The sequence below is a fragment of the Abramis brama genome, assembly GCF_963993115.1.
Source record: "Abramis brama genome assembly, chromosome: 4".
In the NCBI taxonomy this organism is placed as follows: Eukaryota; Metazoa; Chordata; class Actinopteri; order Cypriniformes; family Leuciscidae; genus Abramis; species Abramis brama.
The window spans coordinates 52,367,742-52,381,492 of NC_139966.1; the positions used below are offsets into that span (position 1 = coordinate 52,367,742).

The window sequence follows — 13,751 nt, forward strand, 5'->3', positions numbered from 1 at the left end:
AATTCGTTATGATAAAATAAACTATAAATAAACTTTAGCTAAAATAAAACTTAAACCTACTTTACTTCAGCTGTAGTTTCCAAGAAAACATTGCTCGTTTTCATTTAGTTTGACTTGATGCACTATTACATGCACGAAATGTAATGTAAATAAAAATGACAAAAACAACAAAATTACTAACACTTTAATACAAACTATATTTAATTTAAAAAAATATAACATTCAAACCAAGAGGTTAATCAATGATCTTTCACTGATAAAATACTCCATGTATATGGCTAAAAGTATGCAGACGCACATAGATATGCATATACTCATGGAAAGATAAGCCTATTATTTATAAAAGTTCTTCCACATATTTTTACAATGTCATATAGTGTAGTAAAGAAAACACACAAAATGACTGAGAGATTGTCAAAGTTGTTTAATATAACATTGAACAAAATACAATTATTTACGCAAAACATTTTTCCTATCCTCTTAAAGACAGTTTCATTCTAGACGCTAAAATACCTGATAAATTTTCATTTCACAACAGTTTTAACAAAAAGATTTGAGCGTCTCATTAAATAAATAAAAACGTTTACTAGTACAGCTAAGTAATGTAATGATATTATTATATTAATGCTACAGTCAGTAATGATGTATCATCCTGATTTTCAAAGCATAAAGTTCATGTAATGTTTTAAGACAGTATCCATTGCACTCTTAATGATGTTTGGTGTTCATACATTTATATTCGGCTCTATAAACTATTTCCTCTTTTTTGGCCTCAGTTGTTCGGAGGACCTAGTGAAGAAAAAGTACTAGATCCCTGCTGGTACACTAGAAAATCTCCATTTTCTCGTGTATAAAGTGACTGTGCCCCTGAGAAAGACGTCTGTAATGTGAGGAGAACATCTCGTCAGCTCACTGGACTTCCTCGTTGGATTCATCTCCAACTTCTCCCTGTGAGAGGGAAAATGGCACTGTGACTCAAGATTCATCCTGTTTTTGTATGTGTTATTAGGCCAGATGTCATTGAGATACTTACATTGCCTACATGCATGTTTCTGCTAATCCAGTTGGAGTAATTTTCCTGTAGATACGTGGCACCGAAGCCCAGCACACGGTTCATCGGATGGTAGTTGACGCCATAGAGCTGACTGGTGGCTTCACAAATCAGAGCCACGTCAACTTTCTGGTCTTCCTGTTCTGTTGGCAGTTCTGAGGAGACACTTCTACAGAAAGCATCCATCACTTTCTTGAAGAAGCTATACTTGAGAGAGGACTGCAGCGTTTCATATAAGACCTTGTCTTTCTTAATCTGCAGCAGAGGTTCAGAGATAAAACAGAAGAGATGTTTACATTTAGTATGTTATTTATATCTATCTATCTATATTTTTTCACAGTGTTGGTTGCAGCAGGAATGATGAAGCAGGATCTATGTGCAGCAGTCTAATTTATTAACAAAAACTATTAAACAACAAAACTCTCAGGCTAATTCGCAATCTCAGAAAAACAACCACCACAAACATTGACAATAACAGACAAAGAGCAACTGAAGCTGTTAATAAATGTAAATAAATATTAAAATGAGGTTAACCTAATCAAGAAAAATAACATTTGGTAAGCCAGACATGGCCTGCCATTGAAATTTTGAGGCAAAATAGTGATATTGTCAAAATCAGTTTGTCTTTAACATAGCTGACAAACTCACCATTTTTTTTGTAATATCAAAATGTTTAATGATTAAGCTTTGCAACTAACAGATACGTTCCATTGATTTTACACTTTTTTGCTGATGTGACATATATATATTTTATATGTGATTGTTCAAATGTAAAGTCTATTACGGATATTAAAAAGTTAAAAGTATTTTACAGATAGTAAAAAGACCTCTATTGTGCAGTTCAATTCAATTTTCCCCATTACAAAGTATATCAACAGCACAGTAAAAAGTTAACTTGAAACATTGACATGAATTATAATTTTTATTATTAACAGAGGTGGACAAAGTACACAACTTCCTTACTTGAATGAAAGTACAGGTACTACTGGTCAAATATTACTCCGTTACAAGTGAAAGTTGTAAAGACCTATTTTTACTTAAGTAAAAGTACAGAAGTACTTGTTTTTAAAAGTACTTGAGTATCAAAAGTAAATTTAAATGCATTGTTTTATTATTGTTGCATTGCTGTGTAATACTTACAGTACCTTATGCCTCTGAATCTATGCCTGCCTACCCTCATATCAATATCAAATGTATTTCTAGAACACAGTTCCAGTGGTGGGATTGAATGTGAGATTGAATAAGTGCACTCAATAACGTCCACAATGGTTTCGGACACCCAAATGGCTGTTCCCTCAAATAGTGCCCTATTTAAAGTTGTTTGGCTTTAAGTATGAATATGTTAGCCTTACTGTTATCTATAAGCTAGTGTGCACCAAAACAATGACAAAATCCGCATTTAGAAGCCAACCCCAACACTGAAAATGAAAATCAGGTTGATGTCAGAATCCAACGTCAGATTGACATTAATCTCCAACGTTGGACAGGCGTTGTATTGTGGTTGAAAACGAAAATCGGGTTGACGTCAGAAACCAACATCAGTCGGTTTCTGACATCAATCTGACTTTCATTTCCAGCCAAAATGCAACCCCTGCGGGTCCCTGCAACCAAAATCATCCCCTCACTGATATTACTACTTTCTACTCAAGGACCTGACAGAATTGTAGTGGAGTAAAAAGTACGATATTTGTCTTTCAAATGTAGTGAAGTTAAAGTAAAAAGTTTCCAGAAAAAAATAATACTTAAGTAAAGTACAGATACTCAAAAAGTGTACTTAAGTACAGTACTCAAGTAAATGTACTTTGTTACTGTCCACCTCTGATTATTAATGTTGTTTGTAGACTTTTGGAATCAACTGTTTATTATGTAAATAATGGTATAGAAAAACATGATGTATTATAAAATAGGCGCAATGGACGGCATTAAAATTCAGGTAACTGTGTTTGCAGAGACACCTGGTGGTCAGGTGTAACATCTCATTAAATGACATCATTCCACTGACCTTTGCATCCAGCTCATCGCCATGTACTCTGAGGATCTCCACCAGCCTTTGCACAACATCTGCTGAGAGAACAGATTCAGGAATGAGAAGTTCAGTTTGCAATCTTCTCTGAATTAAGCAACTCGGTGACCGCTAAAACTTCGATCAGATATAGAAATCAAAAGAGAAGAATGAGCTTGAACTCACCATCACTATCTGTTTCTAGTTCACTTGGAGTGAATTGCTGTTGCACAGAATCTGATATCTCTGTCAATTCACTGACAATGTTTTCCATCTCATCCACTTTCCCATCATCTAAATCTGAAAGAAGAGATGATAGCACACCATACGTTTATAGAGAATGTTTTATAAAAATAAAAAAACACACATATGAAGGTCAAGATTATATTTCCCTCTCACCTAGCACTGCTTGCTGTGGTTCAGGTGCATCATCTGTCTTGGGTTTAATACATTTTGTAATGAAAGAAAATCTCAATTTCTTCTTTTTGTGCATTCTCTTTCCTTTGCCGGTTTTTTCAGACGGCTCTCTCTCTGGGATGTCCTGCTGCAGACGGGTGTCCATGGGTCGTCTCTTGCGGGCGTACGACATAAGGAGTCTGAACTCCAGACTGTCCTCCGGAGGAATCTGGACATCACCATTGCTGTGCTCCTGGGCCCTGGTCAGTTATCAAAACTTCATCAAAACACTTGGATCAGCAAGTTGAGTGCAACCTAATCTTTATAGGTGGTGAACTCAGTATAACTTTCATTTACTGAACAGTATTAATAATTGTGTAACACATCACATTAAGTACTAAAAAACTGATTTGTATAGGCTTCTGGTATGAATGGAGTCATCAGCTCATGTGGATATACATCATTTTTCAAATTCCTATTCATTTATTTATCTGTAAAACTTTCCATAAGGAAACATGACTGAGCAAACCTTTAACTTGCAAATCAGGGGCTTAATTTAACTTTTAACATTTTTAAAATTCAACCGTAACAATATATCCTATATTTTTTTAGTTTAAATTCCGCTCAAATTCTTAGATGAACAACTTAGAAACTTAAATTAACCATATGAGGTTAAGTTAAAATTAAATTAAACATAAGAGCTAAGTTAGTTGTAGTATTCTAATTGAACTTTAACATTAACTGTTTGTAAAAACGAACTAAAACATGCATTAATGCACTTGCAATGGATGTCTACAGCTTAAGCGTATTTTACCGTGAATATTCCTTTAACTTACATTTAATTTTACAACCAAATGAAAAGTTTAATTCATGAAAATTACACATTTAAGGTAGATTTGGTTCATCATAGTGAACTCACGGTCGGGTCGCTGTGTAAATAGAGTGAATGTGTCTGGGCATGTTCGTCAAACTTCTCCATTAACTCAATTTAACGTTTGTTTCCGGCATTTCCATAAGTTTAGATCCAAATAACACTCATGACATTTTGTCATGTTTTGAACCTCTGTTTTGAGCAGTCTCGACATATTTCAAAGTTACATCTAACTTAAGCTAACCGGACTGAAGTCACGGAAGTGTGAACCAAATGTACTTAATCATCTTTAATCAGAAAAACAGGTCAAAAAATCTGAGACAGTCACTATTAAAGTTTTCTCTATGTGAATATATATATATTGAAAGTTAAAACACTTACATGACTCGCTGTATTCAGCCTGCACTGTGTGATATGCTTCAGATGATTGAAAAAACTTCAGCATTATACTATAAGCACTGGGCGGAGCCAAACTGACTGCGTAGTGCGTCATTACGCACGGTGAGTCACACTAATGATGAATCAACAAGTTTCATTCAAACCAGATGATTCATTGATTTCGATCATATACCTATTAATCATATAGATTAGACTACAAAATGACATGCTTTATATTAGTTTTTCATGCTTTATATTGTATTAGCTCTTTATATTAACTTTCTCAGTTTTGAATACTAGAAAATAGCGCATAATTCATTGGCTAGGGCTACATTTTTATATGCTTTCATTGCATGGAATGGGCATCGTGAACATGGCCATGCTAAGCACTTTTTTGTGTGTTGTCAACTTTGAACAAACTTTAATTTTTGGGTGATCTATCCATTAAAGAGACCTTAAACAGTCCCTCGAATTGGTAAATGAGAATGAATGGTTATTTTAAGTTTGCACATACTGTATTACAGCATTTAGGGCAATAAAGGGGGGAGAAAGATAAATGTTCATACTTGGGATCAGTTGAGTCAAGAGTGCAGACAATGCATGTTATTTATTTTTTACAGTAGTTTCTTTAACATCAGGTACATCAATGACTTTTCCATAAAACACACAAAACACTGGTGCTTTCCATCCGACTGCCCTTTAATGAGAAAAAAATCCCAATTGTGATTGCGCAACGTATCACATCTCCACCATGTCTACCCACCCCGTGACCTCATACACACCTAAAATAGATATTTAGAAATTAGAAAAAACTAAAACATTCAAGTAGTCCCATCTTTTAAAAGATTTAAAAAAAGCAAAATACAACCACTGAACAATTTTTATATAACTTAAAAATTAAAAAAGAAATAATGCCATTTCATTACATAATCACCGAGGGGTAGAAACATCCAGAGAGGTAACAAAATCCCATGCACAATAATGTGTTAAAATCTCAACTGATAATACAAGATGACACAGCAGATCACTCGTATGGAAATGGATCTCACAGAGGCTCAGCGTGATCCTACAGGCAGCCGTTTTCATGCATTTCCCGTCATGAGTGATTTGACATGGTACAGGACTAAGTAATGTTACAGAAGTGTTCGAAATACCACACAACTCTCGTCAGCGTCTTTCTTGCGTTCGTTTGGTTTAGTCATTCTTCTCGCAGGCCAGTGTTGTCAAACGCAACCTTTATAATGCACATCACTGGAAAAAACGCATCCGGTTCCTTTGCTTGTCTTGAAACATTAATGTAATGTAATATTAAATAGATAAATGCACAAATGTCATCCATTCATATTGCATTGAAAATGGCTCAGATGTTTTCTCGTTGTCATAAGATAATTTCACAATCACGCCACTGTAACGGCACACAAACAGATGAGAAGGAAACAGATTGTGTAAAGTCTGAAGTTATGTAGATTTCCGATCATCAACCACTGGGGTTCCAGTTTAAAACCCCTGCAGCTCTTTTGTCCGCTGTGAAAACTCCCTGGAAGAAGATCCTCTTCCAAACAAACTCTGAACCAATGATGAGCCTCTTCAGGAGCAAACCCTGTCTGTGTGTCTTTGGCACACAACATGATGCACGAAAGCACGTTTAAACGTCTTTTGTGTCTCTAAACCTAACTCTTGACGAAGCAAAACCCAATCCATCTTTGAATAAATAGTTATAATAAATAAGAGCAATAAATAAATGCTAGGTCAGAGCCTACAGTTAAAAAAACCCCACAGTGACATCAGTGGAAAAACAACAGCTAGACATTTTCCTGTTCGCCGAGGACTTTCTTAGCCCGAGGCGCTCTGGATACACCTCTCTTTCTCTTTCCCCCCCTCAAGCTCTCTCGTTCGAGTGTGAGCAGGTGCGTGGAGGAGTGCCGACAGCCACTTTCTGTGGGTGCAATTCTTCCTAACACTAAGCGCGTGAGCCCGTTCATACAGCCGTCTCCAGATCCTCGTGTGCCACGGGCTCATCTGCCGGCTGGCTCTCCATGAGGGACGCCAACTCCAAGTTCCCGGTATCCAGGGCACAATCCTTGGGAGTTTTTCCCTAAAAGGGCAATGGCAAAAATGTGACTACCAAATCGTGTGCACACATAGTTGTGTTTATAAACTAGTACACACTAGTGCTACTATTTCTTCCACAATCTAGAGAAACAAAGAGGAAACGAGGAGATTCTCACCAGGAAGTTTGTTTTGCTAAGGGAAGCCCCAGCCTCCAGCAGACGTCTGCATACCTCACGGTGCTGCTGGGATGCTGCTTTGTGCAATGCGGTGTCGCCTCTGGAAAAAAACAGAAGTTAGGTCAAATGAAATGCCTGTTCACAGGAAATGACCGGTTCTATCACGCAAATGAATAGATCAAACCACAACTACGTACGTGTCTCTCTCAGTTAAATCCAACATCAGCTTTGAGCCTGAAAGAAACAGAAACTGCATGTGAGTCAGAAGATATATTTATATGTACAGTATATATAGGGCTGGAGCCTATCCCAGTTTCTTATACGTTGAGTGTTAATTCACTTTCTGTGCACTCTTTTGTAGAGTGCCTGGTTTATGTTTTCATTTGCTGAGCGTTCTTGTGTTGCCATGTTCTATGCAGAACGCGGTTTGTGTGCTTTCATGTTACGTTTTGTGTGAACACGTGGCTTTTGAGTTCTCATTGGCTGCGTGTTCATGTCATCGTGTGATCTCTGGCCATGTGCTCTTGTTTTATGTGTGGTGTGAGCACATGCTCTCCCTATTTATTCTCCTTGTGTTTGCAGTCCTGTGCTTGACCGTCAAAAGGCAGAAAATATGCCGCCCGCCCCTCCGCGTTCAGTGATCGGGTTTCACTCTGGCACACCATGTTTTATAACTTACGAGCAGCTCCGCTTCCAAAAATGCACAAAGCAACTGCTCAGTGTTCCACTAATAATATACTGATATTAATATATTGATATTTAATATTATTCTAATGTAGCCCTATTTTCTGTCCAAATTTTGTGTTAAATAAAAAAAAAAAAAGAAAAAAATTCTAAAATCAAAAAAAAAAAAAATGATTGGTGCAGTTTCATTTTCGGTTTCAGTTTCTGGCCCAGAATTTTCATTTAGGTGCATTGTAATAAATATATATATATATATATATAAATATATAAATATATATAAATATATATATATATATATATATATATATATATATATATATATATATATATATGTATGTATATGTGTGTGTGTATATATATATATAATAGAAATAAATTAGTATTTACTTCTTAAAAACTAACAAAATAGTTTTTGGATGCCCCAAAAACTTTTTTGACATTTAATACATATTTAAAATGTTATTTTATTTTCCAAAAACTATCTTGACATTTAGGTCATATTTAAAAATGTCACTTGACATGTAAAGGTTTTTGTTTTAAAAGTGTTCCTGTACATTCTTTCTTTAAAAAAAAGAAGAAAAGAAAAAAAAAGTCACTTTTCATCCATTAAGTGTCCAGATACCTTTTGTGCCCATTATTTATTTAGAAATGGATATTTACTCCTAACTGGCTTTGGTTTTGGTTCTCTTAGACATGCGATGGCATCTCAACGGGGAAAAAACTCCCTTCCCTCTCAGTTGAGCATGTAACAAAAACTTTGAACCCTGAGTACACAAACACAGGAGGGTGCGTGTCAAGGACTCCAACACTCACCGTGCTCTAGAATGAAACTCACAACTTCCGTGTGACCGTGATGGGCGGCTAAGTGTAGAGCGGTGCAGCCCATAGAGTCCCGAACCAACAGACTGACCCCGCTCCCGCAGGAGCCCGGCATCTGTTAAACATGGGTCAGATCATGAGTCAAGAGCATATGAGAGAGCATGGTTGTTTTGAATCATACAAATAAATACTGGTTTTCCACAGAAGCTTTACAGGTTGCGCAAGTTACACTGCATCATGTGTTGTTGTGCACCACCCTGATGAGTCATGAGGGATAACGCACTTCTAGAAAACTCTTTCACTTTCAGTTTAAAAAAAAGAATGAAAAGATTCAAATCAAATAATAACTCACCGCAGACAGGTCTCCTTTAACAGCAGCTGACAATAGAGCTAAAAAAAACATTGAGATTTTGTCAGTAACAATCATGCATAAGGTATAGCAAGTACCTGGAAATGATTACATGAATTTGAAAAATTTCTGGTGGCGATAACTGAATGTCACCAATGGGTTTATCCCATGACTTCTGACAGGAAAACCTCCCTGAGTTAAACATAATTTCTAAATGCTTCCTGTCTCTACCACTTCAAAGAAATACTTGTGTTTGTACTGTACCTTGTTCATCTGAGGTCAGGGGAACACTGCAATAAGGAAACAAGAGCAAAAAAATAAAATGTAAGCTTTGTTCATGCAATTGCACAGAGCAGTGAGGTGTAAAACCGAAAGGAAAGTATGGAAAAATAAGGAATTGATGATTCACACCTGGAACTGGGTTCCACCACCACATCGGGCATTCCAGGAGCTCGAACCTGGCTCACCGCTGGGGCCTCGTGGTCCAGGATGAAAACCTCATCCTGGCATATTTCAGTCACAAAGTGAAGATGCTCCTGTACGTACACACATTACAAGTGCACATTATGCAGCTTCCAATAGCTTTTTAATTTTCTATACATATTATTATGTGTACTGTATCATCATACCTGAGCCTTGTCTATGCGATAAAAGCGGTCGGCTGATGTAGCTGGAAACATAATGTACAGTGAAGTGATGATTATTACATACTTTATTGAAGTACACAAATCACAACACATTCCTGTGTTACTGTGAAGGTTATAAAGCTCAGTACTCCAGACAGGAGGCGATAAAGTTGGTGCCAGATGTGCTTTTATTCAGCTAGCATTAAACAGTTAGGGTGTGTTCACACTTGGCAGGTTTAGTTCCATTAAAATGAACTCTGGTGCGATTGCTCTAGTCCTTTTTAACACAGAACCTAAAGATAAAAAAAGAAGAAGCTTTTATTATGTATATTTGGCAACGGATCGTATTAAACATCAAAAACAATGTTTTCTGAGGGGGAGGGGGAGGGGGAGGGGGAGCAATCGAACTCTGGTTCGGACCAAGCAATCAAACCAAGTGTGAAAGCAGCCTAAAATAGCCAAGAGAACCGAACATGAAGTGTGAACACACCCTTAAACTGACTTTACTTGCAAAGGTATGTCTCTTCTTATTATTGACAGTATTGACAATAGAAACACAGTTCAGATGTGGAGACTCACAGTCTAGGAAGCTCCAGTTTGATGAAAGTCTGTGTGCTGAACTCGGCCATGACAAACCTGTGCTCTCATCCTGAGAACAGACATGAAAAACATCACAGGTGTTCTGTGTGACGCAGTTTGACAAGATGCTGCTTATAATTCAATTCCTGAATTTGACCTAAAATTCAATTCAATTCGCATAACTATTGTAGGTGTAGTTTTAAAGTATGCATGTACATTTCAATAACATTATGAATTTCAGTATGATTCATGGTGTATTTTGAGGTATCATTTATTTATATATCACTATATTTAATAAAATAACTTTTATTTTACTAACCACAGCTGAAGACTACTTCATTTCCCACTATGCTCAAAATCAAACTCAAAATATTACATAATTAATAGATTCCAATGTTAATGTGAATATGTATTTTTGATATTTATTTTATCATTACAAAATTAATAGATTTAAATTCTAATCTGAGCGTTTATTTTGTTATCACTACAAAGTTAATAGATTCAAATACTGATGTGAATATTTGTATCATTACAAAATGAATAGATTTAAATTCTAAAGATTTATGAATATTTATTGTATCGTTATCATTACAAAATGTGAATATTTCTTTTTAATATTTCTTTTCATTAAGTTAAAATTACGAAGTTAATATATATAAAGTTATCATTACAAAATTAATAGATTTAAATTCTAATGTAAGATATTTATTTTATTGTTATTACTGCAGTTAATAGATTTAAATTCTAATGTGAATATTTTTAAGTTTTCATTACAAAATTCATATATTTAAATTCTAATTTGAATATAATTGTTTTTAATATTTATTTATATTACATTATCATTACAAATTTAATAGATTTAAATTCTGATGTGAAGATTTATATTATTTACCATTACTAAATTAATACATTTTATAGATAGATGTTGTAATGTGATTATTTATTTGTATTATTATTAAGTTATCATTACAAAGTGAATTCTTTTTAAATTCATTTTGTGGTGCTGTACTAGATATTAGAATCTATTCTGATGGCTGAATTAACAGTTTTGACAGGACTGAATTTATATTATCCAAAGTCAAAATCAACTTTACTGTCATTTTTAGCATGTTGCATGGCAATGGATTAAAACGAAACACAGGAAACAACAGTGACATGCAGTAAAAGACAACAGTAAATCCAAGAATCATAAGACAAGAATCCCACAAGGTGCGTCAGAATTTGCCTGAATTTTGTCCAACCCTGTCGAGGCGTTTACCTGGTAGTGCACTCTGTGACCAGAAGAGGGCGCTTGATGCAAATCCTGTCAACAACAGACAAAAATTTGTAATTACGAAAATGTACAACATGATGGTGGCATAGTTTGAGATTAAATGATGCAAATGAAATTACAAAAAACCACAGGACCAGAAACAACATTCAGTTTTACGTCCCAGCAAAAACGAAAAACGTATTCATTCCTCAGTGAAATCGGACTGAAAGGAGCAGCATGGGAAGTGCTCACCTCCTGAAGCCTGTCAATGTACAGTCGACAGGTTTCAAGGTCACAGTCTCCTCTCACCACCACGATGCCAACAGGAGTAGCTGAACAAGCAAACACACACACACACTGAGTTGGCATACAGTCACAGATTCACCCTTCCTACAACAGCACTATATTAAGATATGTGAACTGAATTGTGGGAAAGGTTGCGATTAGTTACAGATGTCACGCAGACGCTCCTTGTCGAACTGCATGCTCTCGTATTCCTGCAGGATGATGCGGTTCACGCGCAGTCGCAGGCGGTCAGGGACTGCATGAGGGCTGCGATGTGCAGACGACCAGAAATGAGAACCGATCCCACATAAAAGCATTCATATGAGATATTAACCAACAGAGTTTATCTTCTGCTTGCTGATAATGTTCTACATGAAAGGATCGTAATGGAAAACTATGAAAACAAAGTATTAATCCCAGATGATGAGGAGCTAAAAGGAAAAGTGAAAATGAGTTTCACAAAAGGACAGGTGAAGATCAGAAAGGACTGTGGCCATTAATAAAAATGCTTTCTGGGGCCGTTTGGTCAGTTCAGACCAAATCTGTCATCCTTATACAAGTCAACATGATTGACCCTTAAGCATTATTTACTATTATTTATGTAACCTCCTATAACCCTAACCATCATTAAATTGTGTAAATTCTATCTGCAATATTTTATAAAGCATTTAGCTATTTAAAAAATAATTATTTTTTAGCTAAATAATTATTTGTCCACATTTGCAGTGCATATAGTCAAAAATGGTGGTATATATAAAAAAAAAAAAAAAAAAAAAAAAATTTATATATATATATATATATATATATATATATATATATATATATATATATGAACAGTATATACTGTATATATAAACATTGTTACAAACGTAACGTAAATTTTAGTATGAATATTGATTTATTATAAATTATTTTCTTATTATTTAATAATTATAAAAAAGTAAATTATTTTTATTATGTTATCATTACAAAGTTAATAGATTTAAATTCTAATGTGAACATTTTTATTATTTATTTTTAGTACATTATCGTTACAAAATTAACATTTAAATTCTAGTATGACAATTTATTTTTAATTATTTTTATTTATTAGGACATTTTGTGGTACTGTATGGCAATATTAAAATCTATTTTAATGGCTGCATTAATTGTTTTGACAGTACTGAACTTATATATATATATATATATATATATAGGAATAATTATGCATAATTATTGTCACAAGTTTGTCACAAAATGTTTTTGTTTTTTTCATTCCTGCAGGCAATAAATGATTGTACAAACCACCTGCAATAACTTAAAAAGATAAAATGCTTAAAATGCACTATTTATCGAACGGCCTAGAAGATGTCAACTAAAACAGCAGAGCAAGCTATGACATTATGTTGAGAGGTTACTAAAACAAACACTGTTTTTGGACTCTGCTTGTGTGCAATAAGACCAGAAACATGTATTAATACAGTAAACAGGGTCGATTTGATGATTTCATGTTGACTTTAAGATGCACAGCAACAGAACAACACCTCAATACACTGTAAGCTGGGCGGAAAACACAAAACACACACACACACACACACGCTCTGTCAGCAGGCCGAGGTGTGCGACATGGCTGTGTATACCATACTTACACAGAGAAGGAGTCGGGGGGAGCAGAGAGGCGGCGCAGGTCGGCTGCGCACACTTTCTGAATGCTGAGTCAGCGCAGCCACACAGGAACACAGGCAGCACAGCCAAGCCAGTCAGCACAAGAGAGAGAGAGAGAGAGAGAGAGAGAGATGGAGGCGGAGAGGGACAAACGCATGAAGGGCGACCAGTAATTAAGGAGGAGAGAGAAAGATGGAGACAAGGAAAGAAAAAGAAAGAAAAACACACTGAGGCACTGCAGAGCAGCAAACAGACTGTGAGAGAGGTTCTAGAAGAGCAGTGCATTAGTGCTGTTACTAGAACATTCATCAGTCAAGCACACATGAGCTGGTGTTATGCCTGCTACTGACTGAGATTTCGGATTACTGATCACACTGTACGACATGTATGCAGACTGTATGATTATGACACCTTTTGAATCGTAGGCTACGACGCAAGTTAGTATAGATGAACAAAACGTCATCAGCATGCGCTAGTGGTAAGCAAAGAGAGAAAGATGAATCACACTTTTTGGTAATTGTGGTTTCTATGTGCGTTGAAAAAAAAGAGGAATCGAAAGAGGAGAATATGGATGTGGTCATGGCTAG

The 13,751-nt window shown here is 35.6% G+C and overlaps 2 protein-coding genes across 11 annotated transcripts in view; both read right to left on the reverse strand.

Moving 5' to 3' along the window:
* Positions 1-409: 409 nt before the first annotated feature.
* Positions 410-4,794, reverse strand: LOC311081071 (apoptosis facilitator Bcl-2-like protein 14). Of its 2 annotated transcripts, none has more exons than XM_084111466.1 (6): positions 4,702-4,794; positions 3,453-3,709; positions 3,240-3,353; positions 3,054-3,112; positions 1,034-1,306; positions 410-948 (listed from the first exon to the last, which is right to left on the reverse strand). In XM_084111466.1, coding segments are annotated over exons 1-6 (744 nt in total). In that variant the 5' UTR covers positions 4,704-4,794; the 3' UTR covers positions 410-909. The 2 variants fall into 2 exon arrangements, with proteins under 2 accessions (XP_083967592.1, XP_083967591.1); XM_084111465.1 differs by having other exon boundaries at positions 3,054-3,115.
* Positions 4,795-5,286: 492 nt separating this feature from the next.
* The window catches only part of dgki (diacylglycerol kinase, iota), a 45,207-nt gene continuing 36,742 nt past the window's right edge, over positions 5,287-13,751 (reverse strand). For 5 of the 9 annotated variants that reach the window (XM_084111737.1, XM_084111736.1, XM_084111741.1 and 2 more), the window contains exons 21-33: positions 13,149-13,211; positions 11,687-11,787; positions 11,488-11,567; positions 11,242-11,286; positions 9,984-10,053; positions 9,408-9,448; positions 9,190-9,314; positions 9,043-9,068; positions 8,782-8,819; positions 8,424-8,544; positions 7,124-7,160; positions 6,927-7,026; positions 5,287-6,793 (exon numbers count right to left, since the gene is read on the reverse strand). In XM_084111737.1, the coding sequence (XP_083967863.1) occupies positions 6,677-6,793; positions 6,927-7,026; positions 7,124-7,160; positions 8,424-8,544; positions 8,782-8,819; positions 9,043-9,068; positions 9,190-9,314; positions 9,408-9,448; positions 9,984-10,053; positions 11,242-11,286; positions 11,488-11,567; positions 11,687-11,787; positions 13,149-13,211 (964 nt within the window). In that variant the 3' untranslated portion in view covers positions 5,287-6,676. The remainder of the gene's footprint in view (positions 6,794-6,926; positions 7,027-7,123; positions 7,161-8,423; positions 8,545-8,781; positions 8,820-9,042; positions 9,069-9,189; positions 9,315-9,407; positions 9,449-9,983; positions 10,054-11,241; positions 11,287-11,487; positions 11,568-11,686; positions 11,788-13,148; positions 13,212-13,751) is intronic. The other 4 variants (XM_084111742.1, XM_084111744.1, XM_084111740.1 and 1 more) reach the window with 1 other exon arrangement.

What these genes read in the sequence shown, in the direction of transcription:
- LOC311081071 (XM_084111465.1), bottom strand. An exon ending in ACCACAGCAAGCAGTGCTAG is followed by an intron (nt 3,354 to 3,452) that starts GTGAGAGGGAAA and finishes CTCTTCTTTCAG; the next exon opens with ATTTAGATGATGGGAAAGTG. An exon ending in GAAACATGCATGTAGGCAAT is followed by an intron (nt 949 to 1,033) that starts GTAAGTATCTCA and finishes TCCCTCTCACAG; the next exon opens with GGAGAAGTTGGAGATGAATC.